This window comes from Arvicanthis niloticus, chromosome 9 (genome assembly GCF_011762505.2).
Source record: "Arvicanthis niloticus isolate mArvNil1 chromosome 9, mArvNil1.pat.X, whole genome shotgun sequence".
In the NCBI taxonomy this organism is placed as follows: domain Eukaryota; kingdom Metazoa; phylum Chordata; class Mammalia; order Rodentia; family Muridae; genus Arvicanthis; species Arvicanthis niloticus.
In genome coordinates, this window is record NC_047666.1 from 35395731 (window position 1) to 35419197 (window position 23467).

At 45.7% G+C, this 23467-nt stretch overlaps 1 protein-coding gene across 1 annotated transcript in view; it reads right to left on the reverse strand.

Annotated features, from left to right (window-relative positions):
* Window positions 1-18057, reverse strand: part of Suclg2 (succinate-CoA ligase GDP-forming subunit beta) — a 232852-nt gene extending 214795 nt beyond the window's left edge. The window contains exon 1 of the mRNA XM_034512316.2: window positions 17905-18057. Coding sequence (XP_034368207.1) covers window positions 17905-17994 — 90 coding nt within the window. The 5' untranslated portion in view covers window positions 17995-18057. The remainder of the gene's footprint in view (window positions 1-17904) is intronic.
* Between the last annotated feature and the right edge of the window lie 5410 nt (window positions 18058-23467).

Below are 23467 nucleotides of genomic sequence, written 5' to 3' on the forward strand. Positions count from 1 at the left end.
ATTTAAATGTTTCAGAAGATAACATAGCAGCTGCCTTTCAGCTCTAGGGATTGATAAATAGGTCTTAGACATGACTTTAAAATCACAAACCATGAGAAAAAAAGGAGACAAACTGGAGTTGACTAAAGTTCAAATTCTTTTCTCTCTGGCAGACTATGCTAGAAGAATGAGAAGACAAGCTGCAGATGGGGGAGGGGTGGGAGAGTGTACCTGCACACCACATATCTGGCAAACAACCAACACACAGAAAACAAAGAACTTTCAAAATTCAACACTTTAAAAATCAAAACAGGGGGCTGGAGAGATGACTCAGCTGTTAAGAGCACTGACTGCTCTTCCAGAGGTCCTAAGTTCAAATCCCAGCAATCACTTAGTGGCTCATAACCATCTGTAATGGGATCTGATGCCCTCTTCTGGCATGCAGGTGTACATGCAGACTGAGCAGTCATACATAAAATTTTAAAAATCTTTAAAAAAAAAAAAGTCAAAACAGAAAATGGACAGAAGACATGAAAAGACAATTCACTGAAGATATGCAGGAGGCAAACAAGCCAACAGCAGGATATTCATCATGACTGGCCTTACTGAAATACTACTATTGTAACACTGAGATGTTTAACCATACAAAGGCCAACAGGGATTCAGAAACCCCTCACAACACACCATGCTGTTGGGAAGGAGAGTACAACTGGAAACTTCAGATTAACAGCTGTGAGCACAACTCCTTGGGCCTCTCGGCTATCTCCACAGCCCAGTACAGGAGTTTCTTTAAAAAACCAAACATACATTTACAATGTGACCAAGATACTTATCCTGGGAACATACCCTAGAGACACAAATATGTTCAAATAAAATCTGAAACAGCTCTGTTTATAGATGGTTATTTGAGATGGACATAAATTGAAAACAAGCAAACTGTCTCTCAGCAGGTGCACAATTAAAGTAGAATAGCCATACCACCTGCAGCCTGGGTCACACCCTGGAAAAACACATATAATAGACAACATTCATATTATGTTATCTATAATGGCATGTGCGCCAGGAATATAAACTTTGACACATCTAACTTGCACACATCTACTGCCCTCTTCCAAGCCCAGGATTTCCCACCCTCTGCTTGGTGCGTAAACATATTAAGCACAGGACCCCGCATCAAGGCCTCTTCACTTAGTATTTCTTTGTGTGTAATACTCTTTACCCAGATTACTCCACAGTTCATAGCCTTTGGCTCCTTCAGAGACTTGCTCAGCCTTAATCTTCCAATTGCCACTCCTTCAACTATGGGCACCACTGTCCTTCCTAGTTGTTCCTAATAGATAAATCAAGTCGGGTGAGGCAGTGCTGGTATACATTGGAAGTCCTAGCTACTAGGAGGCAGGATGATCATTTAGGAGAACCAAAAGCTGAAGACTAGTCTAACAAACAAACAAAAAATACATAGACCTATATATAGTCCAAGAATGGAGTCCCATGAGAATTCTGAGTACTTGTGAGAAAATGCCAAGAAAAATAAGAATCTTGTGGCCTCGGTTTCTTCAAAACCACAGAACTATCTTGGAATGTGTCCATGCTCCTTCCAGGAGTGAGTTTACTTCAGATTATTCATTACAACTGACTACTGTTATTTGTTTATATGCCTGTATAGAAAAACATGATTTGACACCTGCAGTTTGTCCTTGCACACTTTACTCAAGTGACACTTCTTAAGCTTCAGAACATAAACTGTCAAATGTTCCAGATACAGCTGGCTATTGCATGAGAGTCATCTGCCTTGTTTATTGCCTGTGCATCACCCAATTACAGAGTGCCTGGGATTTGATGCTGCTTCCTGAATTTCCTAAAGTCATCTGTGTTCCCACAGCCTGCAGCCTACTGCAGGGCACACTGCTTCAGCAGCCACTGTGCAAAGCTACACTCAGATCCAGCACTGAGAAGGAGTCTGGACATGTAACAGGTAAGCAGTTTAGTAAGGGGATCGGGGCTCACAGAAGCTGAAAGCAACAGAACCAATCAACAGGGCAGAAAGACACAAACCTGTTTCTGTGCCTTCCATCAGCACTAAACAGAGACCTAACTGTGTCCTGAACCCAGTGTGGCTTTCCCTCCATGATTTCACCTAAAGCACTGATGTCTCAGTTACTCTCCTCCATGCCACCCCAACCCTGCAGTCTGTGACCATCGCTGCTTATGGACCTGCACCCAGCAGGTGCTGGTCAGGACACCACACCTTTTCCTCAGCACTTTCCTCTTCAAGGACTGCTCCTGCACCTTTTCTTTCCATTACAGAAGTCTCGCTTTCGTGTTCATTATTGCTCGTGTATAATCAGCTTTTGATTGCAAGCTGATTATTCTTAAAATTTCAGCTTTATAGTACTGAAGAGCCCATGCCTGGTGTAATGCTTCTGATTACAGAAAAAAGGGGAAAAAAGAAAAAAGAAAAAGAAAAAGAAAAAAAAACAGCTGGATTAAGTTATGCAAGTATTTCTGAAAAGCATGGGGCATTAAACGCCCTGGTTTTGTTTAACCTTGAGTGAGCTACCTGAACAAAGAGAATGGTTTTTTAGGGGGTGACATGTAGAAAAAAAAATAACAGTAATAAGGTTTGCTGTTTTGTTACTTCAGAGCTAAGTGAAAATTATGTGAACTGACACATCTTTATAAAGGGCTGCATGTATTCCAGCCACACTGCTTTTAAAACCTTTCTGGGCCTCCTCTTTGGGATCCAGCATCAAAGCCCACTCCTGTGCCTGGCAATATGCCCCTCCATTCCAGCTTTTCTTTACTAAGTGGTGAGTTTCTCCAACCTAGCACTAAGGAGTAACTGAACGGGAAACTTATCTTGGTTCAAAAACAAATAAAGCTTAAAACATGTCAAATGCTGGCCTTGGTTGCTGAGCTAACTCTCTACAGGTACTAAGGAAACTACTCTCAAGACAAACCCAGACACCAAAGCAGCATATAGAGACCCGAAGAAGCATCTTGTCACCTCACTGCAGGAATATGTGACCAGAACACCATCCATGCCTGTTTCTTCATGCATAGTACTACTGCAGGTCCCAGTGATCAAAACTAGCTTCACAAAGGGGCCAGAGTGGCCCCTGGAACTCTCATTCCTCAAAAAGCACAGAGGATAAATTGTTCACTGTTATTACTATGATAACAATATGTCATATATCATGTGGCTTAGAGAGAAGTGGGTCCTGAAGAAGAGAATGAAGAAGCAGAAGAGGAGGAGGAGGAGGAGGAAGAGGAGGAAGAGGAGGAAGAAGAAATATATATGTGGCGGTCTTGCCTATAATCCCATCACAGAGACTAAGGCAAGCGGATTGCTTTAAGAATTTCAGGCCAGCCTGGATTACACAGCCAGATTCTTTCTGGAGGGGAGAAAAAAAAAAGACATATTCACTCACAGTTCTGGGGCTAAAAGTCCAAAATCAAAGGGCTAGGCCCTAGGACTGTATTCCATACCTGACTCCTGTCATAGCTCTGGACACTGCAGGCCATCTTGTTACTCCCGACTACTGTCTTCATGTTCCTCTGCCCTTTAACTATGTAAGTGCAGCTGAGTCTGCACTTCCCCATTTTATAAAGTCATCAGTCATACTGACTGGATTAGGATCCATGCTAATTATCTGTCTTTGTTTGTTGAGACAGAATTTCCCTGTGTAGCTCTGGCTGTCCTGAGACTCAGTCTCTAGACCAAGCTGACCTCAAACTCAGAAATCCGCCTGCCTCTGCTTCCTGAATGCTGGGATTAAAGATGTGCCCCTCTACACCTGGCTCTGAGGACCTCATTTTAACTTGAGTTCCTGTGTGAAGTCTCTATTTTTCACAAAACCTTACATCCTGAGATACTGGAGTAAGGACTTCAAAGACATAGCCCAGTCCATAAGGGCACAACTCAGTAGGCCACTGTGAGTGCCAGTCTGAGGGACATCAGCAATGACAATAAGGAAGACAATGTCTCTGAACCACAGTACATTACTTTTCAAAATGGGCTTACACAATGACAATAAAAATGCCTCAACCAGGGTCACCATGAGGACTCAGACACTTCCCTGCAAAGGCACAGTGCTGGGATGACCTTGACCAATGTCAGGTGTCTGTTTCCACATAAGCTTGGCTTCAGCTCTCCAGGCTTCATTAACAGCCACTATGTAGGTGAGTCCAAGAGACACAGTACAGCTTAATGTCGGGGACAGGAAGCTGTCTCAGCACCAAGCACACTCATTGTGCGTCTACAACAAGTGAGACTTATGTTCTAGTGAAGCGGCAACTGTCTCTGTCCCCACACTGCTTTCTAAGGCACCGCCTCCTGAGCTTAACAGTACACCTTTGTCACACTGAGCCAATATGCTGGAAGCAAACGTGAATATAAATATTTTATAGACTATCATGAAGAAAAATATTTCTAGTAGACATTTTAATTACACAAGGGAAGTCAAAAATATAGCTCATACTACACACTGAACATTTCTAGAAAGGTGAATATTAACGTAGACTTTTATGTATATATATCAATGTTCAGACTACCCAAAAGGAAAAAAACCACCCAAGTATTCCCTGAAAGATAGACGGTAAATAAAATTACATACATGAACACATATATATTTATATACACATATACCCCCCCATAAAATATTATGCTGCCTTAAGAAGGGTATTGTGACACATAGTACAACATGGACATATTCTGAAGCTATGCTAAATGAAATAAGCCAGCAAAGAAAGACGAGCCTCACTTAGTGCACGCCATCGTGGGACCTGCACGGTGCTGCCCTGCTGGGGGGTGGGAGGGTGTGAAGTGTGTTTAATGAACATAGAGCTTTGGTTGGGAAGATAGTTCAGTAGCGACTAGCAGTAGGTGTACAACAAGAGAAATGAGTGGGTGTGTGTAAAGACCACATGATAGCTCAAAAGCTTAAGATGGTCAACCGCACATCACATATAACAAAAGCAGCAAAACTAAAAACTAAGCATTTGTATTTTTAAATCCTCAGAAACTTTGAGAAACATAAGCAAGGTTTTAGAGGCATTAAAAACATTTGCTGGTCCAGTTTTTTAATCAGACGAGCAGTTCCAAGGTTTCCGACGAGGCTCAGTGTACAGCACTGCCTCGGAAGTGTGTGGCTCCAGCCCCACCGCACTTCCTTTATTATTTCCCCAAACGTAGCAAATGTAAACACCCAAGCGCTGTCCTGTTCTAGTAATTAACCCTGTTTAAACAATAACCTAGACTTCAGAGTTCTAGGCAAGAGCTTGTCTGAGCCAGAAATGGACTCCTCAGGAACAAAACACCTTCAAGAAAGGACACAGGGTGCTGGGGATGTAGCTCAGTTGGGAGAGTGCTTACATAGTATGCAAAGGTCCTGGGTTCTATCCCCAGCACCACAGAAACAGGGCACAGTGACACACAACTATAATCCCAGCACTGAGGAGGTAGACACAGGAGGGTTGAAATTCAAACTTATCCTTGGTTACATACTGAGTTTGAGGCCAGCCTGGACCACATGGGTCACTATCTAAACAAGGAATGAAACAATGAGACATGTCAACATGAAGAGAAGGGGACCCACCACTGCACAGCCCTACCTGGGGACCTTTAATACATCTTCATATAGAAGTTTCTCATCTTTTATATCAAGTTTAACTCAGTAAATTTTCCTCCATATTAAAGTACATTTTATATAAAATATAGTCATAAAATCCATTTATAGCACTCATAAAAGCCTCCCCATAAACTGGCATCAAACAAAAAAGAAGTGATCCAAGACACTTGGGCCCTGCACTGGTGGGACTGGCATCTAACCCTACAATCCTTTAGCCCCTTGGGAACCGGCAGGGAAGTCACATTCCTTCGCCTCAGTGCCATGCGCTCTGTGATTTAAGCCACACTCCCTGCAGCCAAGTCCAGCTGTTCACTGCTCAATATCAGCTTTGCATCATGGAGTGCGACTGCCTCCAACTCCATCATCTCTCTATCCTTGGCTTATCTAATTATCTGAATAACACCTTTATTTTTTTTCCTGTTCATTATTTTAAAAGTCAGTAAAAAATTCATTTTGTTGTCCTTGTGTTGCTGGCTTTCAATTTTAATGATACTTCACTTTAAAGGCACTTTAAATTTCAACAAAGAAGCATTCATCATTAATAGTTTATTCCCTTAATCAAAAATAATAAGTCCCAACTTTCTTTGTATTACTTATTAAAGGCTTGCACATACCCTCAGGCTGGAATGAGAGTGTATATTAAACGTGGTTTATCTGCTTCCTTGCCAAGGAAGTTAACCCAAATAAGTCCTTCAATCCAAGGCTGTGATCGAGCACCCAACAGCAGGAAGAAGACGACAATGCTAACGGAGGTCAGGATGGCTTTCTTGGAAACTGTGCAGAGAGCACCAGCCATGGTGGAAGAAACTATAGTCACCTTTTCTTCCAGTTGAAATGCTGACCTTCAGTTCCAAGCAATGGTGGAGGTCCAAGAATCTGCTACAGATCACAAGACCCCACAGAGAGCCTCTGCCCCTTAATGTCACTTTCCCTCCCGATTCTTCCAGTCCCCTATTTCCTGTTAATTCTCCACCCAAGACATGGAGTCCAAAGGATTAGAGAGGAAAGCCAGAACTGCATCAAAGCCACTCTTTTATGAAAATAAAGCCACCCAAATAGATATCCTGTTTGCTGATAATTAAACCCAAACCAATAGCTAACGTTTAGTGATTAAGATCCAGGGAGAGGACTCAATGTGCAACTCAATACAAGACCAGGAAGTTATGGTAGTAACTTTGCCTAATTTGCGTGAGGAATCAGAGGCCCTAGGAATTAAACTAACTCCACCAGATCTAAGGTGCCAAAGCCAGGTCCAGGGTACATGTCTGCAGCAACACCGGCAAGATGGCACAAGATATGTGAGCTGGAGGCCAGCCTGGGCTACAGTGAGATCTAAAACCAAGATGAAGAACAAAGACAAAACAAAGCAAAAACAAATGAAGGCTGTGTAGCTAAGTGATGCAAGGCTTCCCTGTGGTGCACAAAACACTGGGTTCAATTCCCAGCACAATTATAATAATAAGCCAACAGCCATACAATGTATCTTTTAACATACCATTTAGGGGGAAAAATCACAAAGACACAAAACGCAAAAGACATCTGCATTTTAGTGCACTGTAAGGAAAGCCAGTCAGTCTTACAATAAATCTCCAAAATCACAAATGTACTAAACCTTGAAAGCAAGACGTGAGCCCTGGCAGAATGATTCCAGTTCTGGGTTATCCCTAAAATCCGGGTGTGATTACCTTATAAACAGCTTCCCATGTGCTCTCAAAAACACTCAGTTTTAGGAATAAAATTTATGAGCTTCTTACTAATGAATGGCTTGAGTGGAATGAATCCTACACCTTAGCGTGGAGCTGATACAGGCTGACGGGACAACCAACTGCTGCTGTGGCTGATCTAGAGGAGGTTCAGCCCAAAGGGAGCCCTTTATTGGCCATCAGAAAGTGGAGAACAAGAGGCACCAGGTGTCTCAGTGCAGCTCAGGGAAAGCCCTGCCCTGAATGAAGCTTCTGGTCTGACATGTGGAAAAGCTCATTAGACCATGGCTGGATGACAGTACAAAGCAACGTTCTGCAAGTGATCAGTAAGGCTCAGAGAGCTCAGGCGGTCCCCTTCAATACGATAAGTCATTTGTTTTTCCCGAGACAAGTCCAAGAAAGTCTCTTCTTTATATATATATATAAAACCAAATAAACCTTAGGAGGACCTACAACCTGCACCCAAGAATGAGGCCAGAGAAGGAAAAGTTACACCGGCTGCACCATTCCAAAGGCCTAGGCTGCTGCTGGAACTAGTTAAGTCAGGCAGACACCTGGGGAGGGACCCACCATGCTTCACGGGGGGGGGGGGGGGGGGGAGTCTTGTTTTTTACATTTTAAAAATGTATTTTGTGTGCATGTATGTGTGTGGGCAAGGGCATGTCGCCATGTGGTAAGAGGACAACTGATGGGCACAGGTTCTCCCTTCACAGTGTGAGCCAGGAAGGCTTGGAGGTGAGCAACAATACCAGCTGCGCTATCCGCATCCTGCCCTGTGCTCTGCTTTGTAAGCTGGCGCACTTCTCCTTGACACTTCCTTTATATGCCTGTTTCTTTACTGACATCCTAACACACCCAGCAAAAACCCCGGCACAGGGACAAAGTACAGTTCCGAGGGCAGGGAAATCAGAGGTGTTTTATACACGATATAAAATGCTCGCCTCCTCTGCCCAGGAACAGCAACAGCCCTATGTCTCCCTTTTGTCACTTGGCTCAGGGCAGGAAGAAAGGCTAGCAATCGAAACCCATCAAGGAAAGCAGGACTAGAATCCTGTCTAGTCCCTATCTCCTCCTTCCCTCCCTCCCTCCTTCCCTCCCTCCCTCCCTCCCTCTCCCACCCCCACTCCCCAATCCTTTTCTTCCTTCCTTCGGAAAAGGGTTCTTGCATACTTCAGGTTTTCTGAACTCACTTTGTAGCCAAGAACTTTTCAGCCTCGTGCCTCCACCTCTCAAGTGGCAGCATGGCTGGTCTACAAGGGGCTGGAGACGAAGCCAGGAACTTCTGCATGTTAGGCAAGTACCCCGTCACCTGAGTTATAGCCCCAGTACTTTCTTTTAATTTTCAACTTTTTGGTTTGTGGGGACAGAGGACAACTTGTCAACGTTGGCTCTCCTTCCACCCTGTGGGTCTTAGAGATCAAATTCAGGTCATCAAGCCTGGCATTGAGAAACCATCCCCCCCCCAAACTCCGTTGCTCTTCCTTTAATAACATCAATATTTCTTTCCTATCCCCGTGGCCCCAGCTAGTTCATTTTAATTAACAGCATCTGTATAGCCAGTTTTCCAGAGACATCCTAGCTTCTGCCTATTGTCACACAATAATTATTCACAGTGTTCTCAAGTGTCCCAGGATGAATAATAACTTTTGCCCACCCCTCCTTCTCCCATGGTATGTATTTTGTAGATGGAAGGGACCTGTCAATCAATTTATGACACAAAAATAATAAAATATTCAGCTTTTGGAGACACTGCAACATGAAAAAGAAAAATAGATGCAAAAAAAATAAAATAAAATAAAAATCATCACAAAGTGGTGCAGTAGGGACGAGGTTTTAGCCCTAGCAATCTGGCTGTGGCCCTGGATTATGCCTGTGATCTGGGTATAATGACTCACAGCACATATTGGGACATAAGCCTCTCAGATGATCGGCCTCCTACAGGCCTCCAACCTTCTCCACACTGACTAGAACATACTCTAAAGCAGAAAACAGCCTGTGGGGCCGGGCGGTGGTGGCGCACGCCTTTAATCCCAGCACTTGGGAGGCAGAGGCAGGAGGATTTCTGAGTTCGAGGCCAGCCTGGTCTACAGAGTGAGTTCCAGGACAGCCAGGACTACACAGAGAAACCCTGTCTCGAAAACACAAAAAAAAAAAAAAAAAAAAAGAAAGAAAGAAAGAAAATGGCCTGTGCCACTTGCCTGTCTACAAGCCTTCAATGGCTCCCACTGTCCTCCATCACCACAATGACAAGGACCCACTGAATTTGGCCCCATTTCTTTTTCCTCATCTCTCACTGCCCCACCACCCCAAACTGTACAAGGCAGCCCTGCTCAAAGTCCTCGTTCAAGCTGTACACCGAGGACCTCCACAGTGCAGAAACTGACAGATGAAAGGTCTGTGAAGAATGGGTGGGACTGGAGAGGCAGACACCTGGCCCTCTACCCACGCATGGATCCGCACCTACACAAATCTATTCCTTGTCCTCTGCAGCACCTCCAATACCAATTCACACGCTACATCAAGTCCCTGCATCTTACAGTAAAAATAAGTCCTGGAGGCAGGTGACAGGCATGTACCTTCACAGCTCGTGCCTAAATGCTATTCTTTCACAATCATGTCTGTAAGTAAGCTCAGCGTAAACTCAACACACTGATCAATGCCTGAAATGCCATCCCAAAAAGCCAACTCATTTTTTCTGAACTAAATAAGCACTTCCGGCTAAGTAGCCAATTGTACTCACTGTGGTTCTGTGGTTATGGTCTTTTCTCCAGTGTTCTCCTACCTCAAACATACAAGTCACCCATGTGCAGATGGCTTTGCTCCTAACACTACCTCTGTGTGATGGAAGCATGTCAGGAAGACCCACAGGATTTGCTGCACTATCCTAGCTCCCCGCATCCCATCCCTAGGATACTGACCATTCCCAAGGTCTTTGGGGCTAGCCTCCATCTACCTCCTCAGCCTCAAGTTGTGAACATATGAATTGGGCAAATTCATTCCTGTCTCACATGGCTATTTGGTGAAATCAAGCCTAAGGAAGCATGAAATCAGTACCTGATTCTGAAGTGACAGTACATGATAAATGTTATGAGACCTGGGGAAGAACCGTTATTACAGGTTAGTAAACCCTTTTCTTTAAAGGCAAGTCAATTTAGCTTCAAATTCATTGCAACAGAAATAATCACTGTAGGCCTGTGATCTAATCATAATGCCAAATGTTTAATAAATCATACTGAATCATTATAGCCACCTGTGAGAACTCCTTTTCAGAGAAGAGTCAAGTTCAACCATCTGTTCCAGATACGATCACAGAATGTATGCCACATCCTCGAAGCAACTCTGAGCACATATATCGTGTGGAAAGGGCGCAATGAAGCCTACCTTCTGTGTAATTAATATACACTAATAAAATTAATTTTTAAAAATAATCATTTGTTTCAAGTTGCACAGCAGGAGCACTGGGGCTCTCGTATTTGAACTCAGCTGAATTAAATGCAGAACTCGTGCCTTCTGCTACTGTTTCCTAGATCCCAGAGCAAGAAATGGGGGAGTTCGATCACAGTCCAGAGATATGTGCAGTTCCAGCAGGCTGGGCCAACCCAATCTAAATAACCCAAGTTAGAGATGCTAGTGCAGGACAGGCGTGCACTGGGTTCAGCTGGGTGGCTCAGCCCAAACTGGACTTTCTGGTAAAAGGGTTTAATGATTTAACAACATAAGCTATTCACCGGCATGAGGCAGGTGACTTGCTGGCACTAGGATTTTCAACCAGTTATTATGTGACCTTTCTGTGCCTGGGATCCTTTACATGGAGCTTGGAGATGCCACAGGCACCACCACCCTGCTGGGACACTGTGAGGGTTAAAGTCAAAGCAGGTGATAATTAGTCTCTTTGACAATCAACAACTGGTCCCTTCCCCTCTAACCTATATCACCTCTCGGCTTGTTACCTGCCTCTCCCTCCCTCGTCTGTGCAGTCCACTAATTCATCAGACCACAGATGCTTACAGAACACCTAGCTAGAGCAGCGAGGAACAGCAATGCATGAGAAAGTGCCCTCTCATGGAGCTCACACTCTTCTTGTGAGGGGAAAGGGAGACATACAACAGACAAGATAAGGTAAATCCTGTGTTCTAAGTTGCAATGAAGCAGAAAAGGTACAGTTAGCAATCACGGGATAGAAGCAGCCAGTCAAATCATCAGGGAAGGGTCTTTCCAAAGAATTAACACTGAATCTGAGAGTAGATGAAGATGGACAGCAGACAGGGATCAAAGGGAACACTGGTTCCAAAGAAATAAGCATGTGGTCCAATGTAGGACAAGCTCAACAAGTGTCTCAGACCATAGCTCAACAACAGCACCGCCACGGCAGTGTAACCACTGGGCTACGCCACAATTTTGCACTTAGACCACAAACATTTTGAGGATAAAGATATCTCTCATTCTCCCTCCCTCTCCCTCTCTCCCTCCCTCTCATTCTCCCTCACCTCCCCACCTCTCCACTCCATCATAATTATTAGGTATACTAACCTACTCTTTATTCTCCTAAACACTGTATTTATGATAAAATATTTTTCTTTGTAGAACTCTGTAGCAATGAACACACGCAGTAAGCATTCAGAAAATATCTGACAAAAGAGTGCTATTTGTTTGGCTTTCTGTTGTGGAGTTGTGTGATCTGCCAAGTCCTGGGCTCTCTACAGCTGCATCATCCATCCTTCCTCCCCTGCCTAACTGATGAGCGTTATGACTTGATCCTGACTACCTCTCTCTTCTTCACAACACGGCGTTTGACAGGCACACAATCCATTCTCCACTGGAATGCCAGCCCCGACACCCCACCTTCAGCGAATTAACTCCTGATATTAATTTCCAAATCAGCATAATGTTCATATTAGTTTAACTGTTTATACATCAGGCAAAAGTTTTCCAACAACTAAAAGAACATGCCACACAAAGGAGGATTCCAGATTGAGTAGTAAGGAGAGCTGAAGGACAAGTGATCCAGGGTACCAGTGTCCTTTCTTTTCCACCTCCCAACGGACATATTTCAGCAACTTTCTAGGCTTGGTGCCTGCAGAACCTAGCCAGGGAACAAGGGTGACACAGCTCTGGCTATCCTGGGCCAGTGTGCTTAATCACTTTCCCATAAAAGCAGTGCTTTGTTTACAGTGAACAAAGCCGATCTAGTACAGGAGCTATCAGTCACAGGCCTTCCACGTGCAGGTCAAAAGCTTAGCACCCAGAGTCACGGAAAATCCAGCATCCTCTTTAGCAGCAGGCACTGTAGCTTTTCTCTGCTTTTGTTGTTGTTTTGGGGTTTTTTGTTTGTTTGGTTTTGATTGGTTGGTTGATTTCTGGTGGAAAAAAAAAAAAGCCAAACTATTTATTCCCCAGGGGAGTAGGTAGACACAGGGAAGTCATGGCTTACAGCAGTCTCCTGGCTTGATTTAGCTGGTATAAAGGTGTCTATAGCCTTTAACCCTCCACTTTTAAAATCCATGTATAGCTGGGCGTGGTGGTACACACCTTTGATCTCAGGACTCCAGAATCAGAGGCAGGCAGATCTCTGTTCTGGCCTGATCAGAGTTCAAAACCAGCCTTGTCTACATATTGAGCTCCAGGACAGCTAGAGTTACACAATGAGACTGTTTCAAACAAGCAAACAAACAAAAACAAAACACAAAACCATGCATCCATCTGTCTCCATTGCCAGAAGGAGCACTGCACTGAGCTGCTCCTCCCTTCTAAAGCGGCCGACAGCAGAAGCACGGGTGTAAGCTGTGTCCTTGGACAGTCCACAGTCCTCTGAGCTTCAAAGAGAACCACGTGGCGGAAACTCCAAAGCTAGACCTGAAAGGCAGTGCCTCCTATATCTATCTGTGCATTCCTTAAGACACTAGCTTCCCTAAACTTCACACAGCCATCATGAGACAGAAATGCCCCAAAAGGCAGCTCTACTCCACACAGAGTCATTACTGCCTGGACTGGGATTAGTGCTTGCCCTGCACAGCGGACCAGGTATGAGCCTCAGCATCACAAAAAGCGGGATGTGGTGGATCATGCCTGTAATCTCGGGAGATAGAGGATAGATGAACAAGAATCCGAGGCCAGCCTGGGCTACATGAGACCCTGTCTCAGAAAAGAGAGAGAGAGAGAGAGAGAGAGAGAGAGAGAGAGAGAGAGAGAGAATGAATGAATGAATTCCATAGCTCCAAACAACACTTCCCATAAGACTCAACAGAGACAAATGGGCTCCTGGGCATTCATCGTGGCCATTCATTGCTGGGTTATGCCACCAGGTTTCATGGCACCTACATACCTGAAGGGGTAGCTAGAGTTATCTACCAGGAAGTGTAGCTGGGCATGGCTGTACACGTCTTTGTAATCCCGACACTCAGGAGGTTAAAGCAGGATTGCCTCAAGGTCAAAGGCAATGGGAGCTACACAACAAGACCCTTTCTCGACGAACTAGGGGAACGGGGAGGGGAGCTATAAGAGCTGTTAGGCTTCTACCCTCAGAAGCGGTGAGGCCATCCTGAGTTCTGATTTCTCATAACAACGTGCACACAGAATTCAGAGTCCTGGGACTTAGACCCAGCCACTTCTGTTATTATAACAGCTGGATAATTTGTGCAAGTCATGCAACCACTGCGCTCTTAAGAACTCCAAGTGAGACCCACATGATTTGGACCTTGCCTGCTTGTCAGACCCCACTTCCACCTCAGGGCCTTTGCACTTGCTGTCTTACCACCCCCTTCCCATCCCATCTGTCCAGCTCCCTTTCAGTACAGAGTTCAAATGTCAAAACTCAGGAACTTAACAATAGAGCAGGACAGTACCAAACACATGCATGCATGCTGCATAATTTTATTTCCAAGACAAACAAACAAACAAAAAGAATCGGCATGGAAAGAGGGGAAACTGTTCCTTCTATGGAGCACAGGTAGTGGAGGAAGCTCTGAAGAATGCGAGCTGCTGTTAAATGACTCTCTCATTAGACATCTGGGGCCCCGGCTGCTCTCACGGACAAGCTTAGCCAACTGTTCACTGACCGACAATATGGTCACCTTGACGGGATCTACAATCGCCTGGGAGAGCAATCTCTGTGCACACCTGTGAGGGCATTGCTAGATTAAGTTAACTGAGGTGGGAAGACACCCCTCTCTAAATGCAGGTGGCACCTGTCCCTGGATTGTGCTCCCAAACTGCGTAAAGGAGCACAGCATTCAGCTCACCTGCTTCCTGACTGTAAATACAATGTGACCAGTTGCCACAAGTTCCTGAGGCCTTGCCTTCCCTGCCAGGATCCACTCTACAGAGATATACTATACTCAAACTGTGAGCCAGAATGATGCTCTCCCTCCTTAAGCCGCCTTTTTGGATTTGTTGCTACAGTAATAAGAAGAGTAACTAATGTACACACTTTTCAACGTGCATTATGTTAGGTTTTGGTCTTGGTTTTTTAATTAAAAAACTAAATATAGACCAGGCATATACCTTTAATCCCAGTATTTGGGAGTCAGACACAAGCAGATCCCTGTGAGTTCTAAGCCAGTCTGATCAACATAGGCCAGCCAAGACTACATAGTGAGACCCAGTCTCAAAATAGAAAACAATTAACCCTCAATAAAACCACCCTATGGAACAGGTAGGTTTTCTGGGCTTTCACACCCCTGCCTGTGAAGTTATTTATTCCACAATGTGTGGCCCTGTTTGACTTCATTATGGCTTCATCTGTACTTGAAATCATCTTTCTTATTGTAGCATCTATAATCTTTCCCTTTCCTGCCTCCAATAAACTAAAGCACCAAGTGGTCAAGGGTTCCGCATGCTTTACTCATCACCCCAAGTCCCAGGGCCTGGAGCAGTCCTCCGTGATGACAGTGTAGAAATGGCCAAAGTCAGCCCCACAAAGGATATAACATTAGTCCAAAGTAAAACAGTGAAGCCAGAGGCAAACATTTAAAATAAAATTAAAAAAAAAAAAAAAAGAAACTTCAATGACATTAAGCATTAAAAATATGTGTCAAATGTTAACATTAACCCAGGGAGGGGATGTTATTCTTCGGATATTTCTGTGAAACAAGTCACAGTTGCTTCTAAAAGCAGAAAGTGGGTCTTTTATCTTGGCCCCACTGGTTTGGTTTTTTTCCCCCCACAAGACCTGGTACAAAGTAGGTCTTAGGCCAATGGTGCCAACAGATTCCTAAAATACTTGAAGATTCCTATGTTTGGTGGGCAAAATGAACCATGCTTAATTATAGTGTCTGCTATGATCCAGGAAGTGAATAGGGGCACAGCAAGAGAATGGCATAGAGCTGGTACTAAGAAATAGTTCCTCAAAGTCACAGGCAGGACACACCTACTTCCACTATCAACTCCAAGATGCTCCAGTAAGAAAGGTGTCAGTAGCACTAGTGACTTGCTTACAGTTTCTACTGGCATGCAGATCTATTTGCATGGAAAAGGGGCATTCACCAGACTCTACCCAGGTAGAGTGCGAACAGGAAGCAAACCTTTACTCTTCATCTCTACCTCAAATTCTCCACAACCCTGAACAGGTCAGTGAACTTCTCAATACTGGACTTTTCTACATGAGACCACTCATCCATGAGCATGGTCCAGATCTTGGACATGTTATAACATGTAGCTATTGCTCTTGCAGAGACTCCAGGTTCAGTCCTGACTGATGTGAGTGTTCACAACCATCAGTAACTCAAGTTCCAGGAGAGACTGGGCACCATCTTTGGACCTTCATGGGTATAGAGTTAGATAGTAAGACCCAAACAAAAATTAATCATCTTGTGAGAGAGAGAGAGAGAGAGAGAGAGAGAGAGAGAGAGAGAGAGAGAGAGTGTGTACACTTGTAGAAGCCTGTTGTATTCAGAGGCCAGAACAGGCTGTCTTGGAAGTCATCTGTCTCCTACTAGCAGTATCTACCTTACTTCCCTGAGGCAGGGCCTCTCTCCCTTAAGTGGAACCTCACCAATCCCCCTAGGCTGGCTGGTCAGCAAGCTCTTAGAACCCACAAGTCTCTTCCTCCCAGTGCTGGGTCACAAGCTCACACAGGGCATGCCTGGCATTTTACATGGGTGCCAAGAATTCTAATTCAAGACTCTCATGATTGGGGATCCAGTATTCTTGCCACCTGAGCCATCGCCGAGCTCTACTGTCATTTTCTATGTCTGATGTTCCCAGAATAAGTCCCATACAAGTATGTAATCAATGAGCATTGCCCAATGGAGGTAACAGGTCTCACCAGCCAGACTATCCCAGGTATGACAAGGTTTCAATGACTTGGGATAGGGAAGATGACAACATATGTCAGCTAAACATTCTGTTTAAGCTTTCTCTGAACAATCATTTCTTACTCTTCATCTCTGACTGCACTGGGCTCCATGTTTCTCCTCAATTCAAACCTACTGCAACAGCACCCAGCTCTTGTTTTTTTTATAACACTTAAATAATGAACAGGACTTAGATCACCAGGAGATCTCTCCTCACTCTATTATAGCAGGAATCCGTGATTTTAATTAGACAAACCGCCATCCCTTTCCTTTACCCACCATACTGTCAAGTGCCTGTGAAGAATATTACAGTAATAAGTATTAGCACCTCTTAAATTCCCATTAACAATAACAGAGAAATGGAATGTCAGGTAATGAAAAGGGAAAAAAAAAAAAAAACCTTCACAGATGTCATAATTAACCAAAGTTTAGAGAAACTCAAAAAAATCATTAGCAAGTTATTTTCTTTCTATTTTCCTAGTGCCCTGTGAATGCCTTGGTTAAAATGTAGTGATTTACCTCTGATTAAACTGGCAAGTTTTTCTTTTGGGGGGGGGGGGGGGGAGGTAAACTAGAGAGAGCAGGAAGACCAGTAGTTGGACGACTTCTCCAAGTGTCAATGCCAACTCACAACTTCCCTTCCAAAGTCCTCAGGCTCCTGAGAAGCTTGCAAATGGATGAAGGTAAACTCGACAGGAAAGCAACATAGAGGAAGGAGCTGCCGAGAGTCTGACACTACTAAGTCTCTAGGAGGCATGGACAAAGTGGGCAGGCAGTGCGTTTTCACAGAGGCCATTCATAGAAGACTAGGCTCCCAATTTCCTCCTGGACCCCTGCAGGTCCCCACAGATAAGCACACACGGGGGGGGGGGGCACAAGCGACACCCCGCGGGGTTGACTCTGGCATGTGAGCTGCCTCGGGAGCCTGTGGAGCGAGCACGTGGCCTGCCGGGCGAGCTCAGGCTTAGAGCCGCCCCCAGGCAGAGCCAGTAAGCGGCTGGGAAACCTCTCCGTTCCAACAGTGCGCGCAACTTTTGGGAACTCGCCCCCTGCGCGGGGTTCCAGTGCCGGGCGAGGCTGAGGGGAGCCGTTAGAATGACCCGGGTCGTGGGGTGTGCACTCTGACCCCCGCGATCCCCGACACCTCCCGCGGGAGGCGGACCGGGTCCTCCGGCAGCTCGGACGCCGCATCGCCCGCCGCGCCGCGGGGAGCACGGGGTCGCCGGGGGTCGCACGGGGCGAAGAGGCCGCGGAGCACGGGGCACCACGGCGGGTGGCTCGCGTGGTCCCGGCCGCGCTCACCTGGGACCTGACCGCCAGGAGCCGCGGCCGCAGCGCTCGCTCTCGCAGAAGCTTCCCGGCCTGCGCCGCGATGGCCACCGGGGACGCCATCTTAACCAGGAACCTGAGGAGAGGCCGCGAGGGGGAGGGAGGGGGCGGAGGAGGGAACCGGCCTGGGCGGGAGGCCACGGGAGGGGGCGGGCCGGGGAGGGGCAGGAGGGGAGGGGCGGAAGAGAGGGCGGGGAGGAAAGCGGGTGCAGAAGAGAGCAGGGGTGAGGATGGGTAAAGAAAAGAAAGGAGGGGAGGGGGAGTGGAGAGACCCCCACCACCTCACCCCAAAGCCATGTGGTTTCCCAGGCTAAAGCAGATCTCAGCCCCAGGGACACTGACTTAAAATGGTCCTGGGAGTGACAGATTAGACAGTGGCGATGCAGTGAGGGCCTCTAGGTCTGGCCCTAGGAACTGATACCACCAATCAGAGGACACATCTTGGAGAGAGTAATGTTCTAAGGGAAGGACCAATGCTGCCCACAGTTCCTGGGCCATGTGGGGCTGGCGATGATTGATGAAGGGATGTGTGTGTGTGTGTGTGTGTGTGTGTGTGTGTGTGTGTGTGTGTCCAGAGGCCAGAAAGCCATCTGTGACTTGCCTTATCTCCACCTTATTCTCTAGAGACAAAAATCTCTCTCAACTTAGAACTAGAAGGTTAGCCAGCAAGCCCCAGTGATCCTCCCGCCTATGCATGGAACCGTACTAGAGTTCCAGTGGAATGGCTACAGCTGGCTTGCTGCACGGGTGCTGGGGATCTGAACTCCAGTCCTCATGCCTGCACAGCAAGCGCCCTTACCCACTGAGCATCTCCTTTTTCCACGTTTGCTGATGATTATGGTTAGAATCTATGGTGGCTCTACGAATGCATACGATCTTGTCAGAACCTATGGGATTTTATGACTCCACTCTTCACCTCTCCCCACGCCTTTTTATTCACTTGTATCCATGGATTGAAGCCATTATCCGAGGTGGGGCAGAGATGGGGTATGCCACATTTTTGGAGTAAAAACTCAGAGCAAAGTGAGTTGGTTTAGCTATAGGCATCGGCATGTAAGGATTGAGGTCTCCCAAGAGAGTTAGAATGCCAGCCATGTCAGGCTAAGCAGGATAAGGATTTGGGTCAGTAGTCCAAAGAGAGAAAGGAGACATAGTTAGCAGCAGCTGCCTGAGGGAAGAAGCTTCTGGGAAGGACCTTATCTTGGGATAATTATTCTCCCCTTCCCTTATCACTTCTTCAGCATGTATCAGCTTTCCTGGGCGGGGATGGGGTCGGGGAGGGGCTTGAGTCTCATGCCCTTGTTTTCTACAAACCCGTCTGAATAAACGCTTAAGGACTTTTGGACCGTTTGGGCAGTCATTACTCCACCCTTAGTCCAAAAGTACACCGCTGAATCTGTTCTCTTGGCCAGAAGGACATAGCCCTTCTCTTAAAAGGCTGAAGCAAAGCCCTGATACTGCCACCATCTTCCTCCCCTGTCCCTCTGGTATTTAAAATATTAAGGAAGAGCAACTCCGATGCTCTCTTTTCTCAGAATCAGCATGCTAAAGGAAGGGACCAGTGCTGAGCCCGTCCTCAGTGAGCTCTAAGCTGAGCTACCTAAACAGAAGTCAGTCATACATAGACAACCACATATGCAACTGCTTCTGGCTGTCATTCAGTTCTCACTGGAACCCTGAAAAAGAGTTCCTCTAGTCCTATATAGTCCTATATGATCCTATATAGTCCTACTGTGCCCAGAGAGAACTGGGCAGCTGAGAGTCCTCGCCTCATGGCCTTTACACAACTCTCCGTATCTCTTAATTCTCCCAAGGTCATTCCGCCGGGGATCAGCTCCCCCCAAAGCTGAAGTATCAGCGCTCTGCTTCACACCGTCCTCTTGGCCTGAATGGATCTGAGTTTCCATCTCATCCCCCACAACCTTTGCCTGTTTACTGAATAGGAGCAGAGTTCATTACCTTGTGAATACAGAGTAATGAGCAAGGCCAGTAGAAAAAAGGCATGCAAACAAGCTTTATTGGAAAGTAAAGAAACTGCTACCCGGAGCTGGGAGGGAACTCAAGCAAGAGTCTGTTGCCAAATAGCTCTAGGTCAGAGGTTCTTTTGTGTTCTGAAAACAGACCAGTTTGGTCGCACAGTATGTAAAGAAGACATCCAGTTGGAATGAACCTGACTGACTAATTTGGCTGTACTTAGGGGCACTCTGCATGGTCAAGGGATTGAATAGAAGAGCACAGACTCTGAGAAGAAGCCTATCATCTAGACATGGTAGAGGGAAACCCCACCAAAAAGCTCCAGGCTGGAGGAAGAACCAGGATGTAAAGGGAACAAAGGCTGGCGGGTAGCTAAAATCCAGGTAGATTGGAACTCCCTTGCTGTTTACTTCTCTGTGAAACTTGAATATTTTCAGTTCTGACTACTAGTCCCACCAGGACATAAGACATTGTTGTTCTTGGGGATGTATTACTATGGAATGGGGTTCCCTTGCTTCTGATTGGTGTCATTACCCTTACTAGATCGCAGGGAGGATGAATTAAAGATGTATTTTTAATGGAGTGATTAGGATGTGTCTCAGTAGGTAGCACACTTGTCTAGCAGGCATTGAAGTTCTGGGCTTGATGCTCAGCACTGCATAAAACCTGTAATCTCAGAGCCTGAGAGGTAAAGGCAGAAGAATCAGAAGTTCAAGGTCATTCATTGCTAGTGGAAAGTTTAAGGCTAGCCTGGGACACAGGAGACCAAAAGCGAACCAACAAAAATATCTTTTGTTATTATTTGCAAAATGGATGCTTCAACTTGTGAGAGTTTTGAGCATGCTGCCAGAATTACCAACAGCCAATTCAACCACACACTGCTAGGGTAGGAACCTGGGGAGAAAAGGCACAGGGCATGGAGCTGAGAGTCGGAGTGTATATTAGTTTCTTTTCTGTTGCTGGGATAAAATACCACAACTAAAAGCAACTTAAAGAAGAAAGGGTTTATTTTGGCTTATGCCTCCAGAGGGTTAGTGTCCATAATTGTGGGGAACATAGGATGGGCAGGAGGTTGTCTGATCACATTTCATCCACACAGAAAGCACAGAAAGCTGGCGGGGGGGTGGGGGGGAGAAGCAGGAAGTAAAGGGAGGCTATAAACAAACAAACAAACAAAAAAAAAACCAAAGCCCACTCTTAGGATATTTCCTCCAGCAACGCAGCCTCTCCTAAAATTTCCATAGTCTCCTCAAACAGCACCCCTAACAGGGACCAAGTGTCCAAACACATGCTTATGAGACATGAGAAAACGCCTATGAGAGGCATGTGTGTTTCAAACCTCCACAGGATACTTGCCTAGCAAACGTTAGTGCACTGTATTCAATCCACAGCACCACAATAAAATAAATAAATGTAACTATATTTCTGTGTGTCTGCTTTTGGGTTGGTGGGAATGGAGAGCAGGACTGAGCCAGAGCATAGTGGATTCTAGGCTTTGTAAAGATAGATAAGCCCCTCAGGACAGACAGTGATAGAACAGTACTTCTCTAACAAATAAAACAAGAACAAAACAAAAAGTGCTCTCCCAGAAGGGAATATTTGGAGGTGGGAGGAAAGCATTCTGATTGGTGTTTTTATGCTCTAGGAACTGGGTGAACCAGTTTACCATCCACTGGCGCATAATTGGGGGTTCATAGGTAGCCTTACTTACATGAGTTCAGTTTCCGTTGGAAGACTGGCCTCATCTATGGGACTCCATCGTTCATCAGCAGTTCCTCTGTGCCTTTACCCACATTCTCCCAGATCTCCATCTAGGCCACAAGGGGGGTGGCAGAAGAAGGAACTAACCATTCTTAAGGTATCTCCAAATGTGTGATATAATGGGCCATACTCACTGAGTATCTTCTAGAAACTTCTCCATGTTTTCTTTCACCTTTTTTTTTTTTTTTCTCATTAAGAAGCGCTTGGAAATTAGGAACCTGGATTCTACCACAGAATGCTGTATAGGCCTACATGTGTATTTGGACAAACACTGACTTCTCGTGGAGTTGAGGTTAATCCTGTAAACTTGTGACCTGGGAAACCAAGCAGTGTGACAGAGGAGTAGGGTTAAGAAAGGCATTAAGGCTAACATGAAAGAAGCCATTTGGCAAAAGGACTAGAAAGCCCTCTTCAACATGACAGACATGAGCATGCACAGAGGAAGTGCATGCTGTGCAAAGACGTCCCACCCTCCTGCACAGTGCCACCAACCTTGACTTTTTTCCAACTCTTTCCTACTTCACTCTCAGAAGTGATATTGTCTCTTAAACCAGTTGTGCTTCTACGAAATCTGTGTGCACCTGATACAGTTCCTCCTTCTGGAACACAAGAAACTGGAAGTCCCAGCAGCTGCCCTCTGGATCCCAGTAGCTAACTAAAACAGCGTTGAGTTAGGAGGTAAAATGTCTGTCCCTCATAAGAAATTGAACTTAAAGGCACCCAGACACTTTCCTTGCTCCCTCCTTTCCCTGGCTTCCTTCCGTTCTCTCCTCCAGCTTTGTTTCATTTCTGAAAAGTCCTGAGACAGGATCCAGATGTGGAAAATGGGGCTGAGGGACAAGATCTGGCTCAGTATGAGCTCCGACCTTACCCTAGGGACGTCAGATCCAACCTTCTTTGCTATCGTGCCACATAGTCAAAGGGATAAAGGGAGTCAAGGGTGCATCTTCTCTCTGCCTTGATGTTGGCCAGGCCCAGGTAGCTCACCATACTCTACTGTCTGTTCACCCAGGCAGATGTCAGGCACCTCAGCAGCAAGATGCCCAAGGTGCTATGACCTATGAGTTTGGAGTCTGAAACCTGTTTCGGTGGCCCCAACAGCAGAAGATCAAGTGGTGAGGGACAGCACTGTGTCTGGATGTGTGCAGGGAATGTGGAACTGTCCTCGGGGAGTGGAGATTTGTCCTTTTCAATACTCCTGGTTAACTATGCTCCACACTTCTCTCCCACTGTCTCATGTCAGCCATATCAGTTACTTCTGTTTTGTCATATGCAAACTGCTCTCTAATCCCCACCCCTCATTTAACATCGTACAGGCTCATCCTTGAGGTGATAGGTTTAGTCCTCCATGTGGTATGACATTTCTTTGAGCACCAAATCCAAAGTTGGGAAATGTCCATTTATTCTTTCAACTTGAATAGCAATCAAGAAAGAAAGAAGGGGAAGGAGGGAGAAGAAGGAAGGAAGAAAAAACAAAGGAAGAAAAGAAGGAAGGGAAGAAAGAAAAGAAGGAAGAAAAGGCATAGCCATTTATTTAGGCAAGACTCTTCTCAGAACCTTGTAACCCAGTAGCTCAGGCCTCGCCCCGCCCCCCAACACACTCCTCCAAATGAACTGGGTGATGGCAAAGCTGGGCCGAACGATGGAAGCTGACATACAATACCGTCCTCTGGCTGATTTGGTTTTATAAGATTCAAGGGAAATGGTCTAAAGTGTGTTGTGTATGAGTCGCCATGGTTTTCTACCAGGGTAAGGGCTGTATAAAGAGAACAAAAGGGGACATCTTTTGGGTGGGATCCGA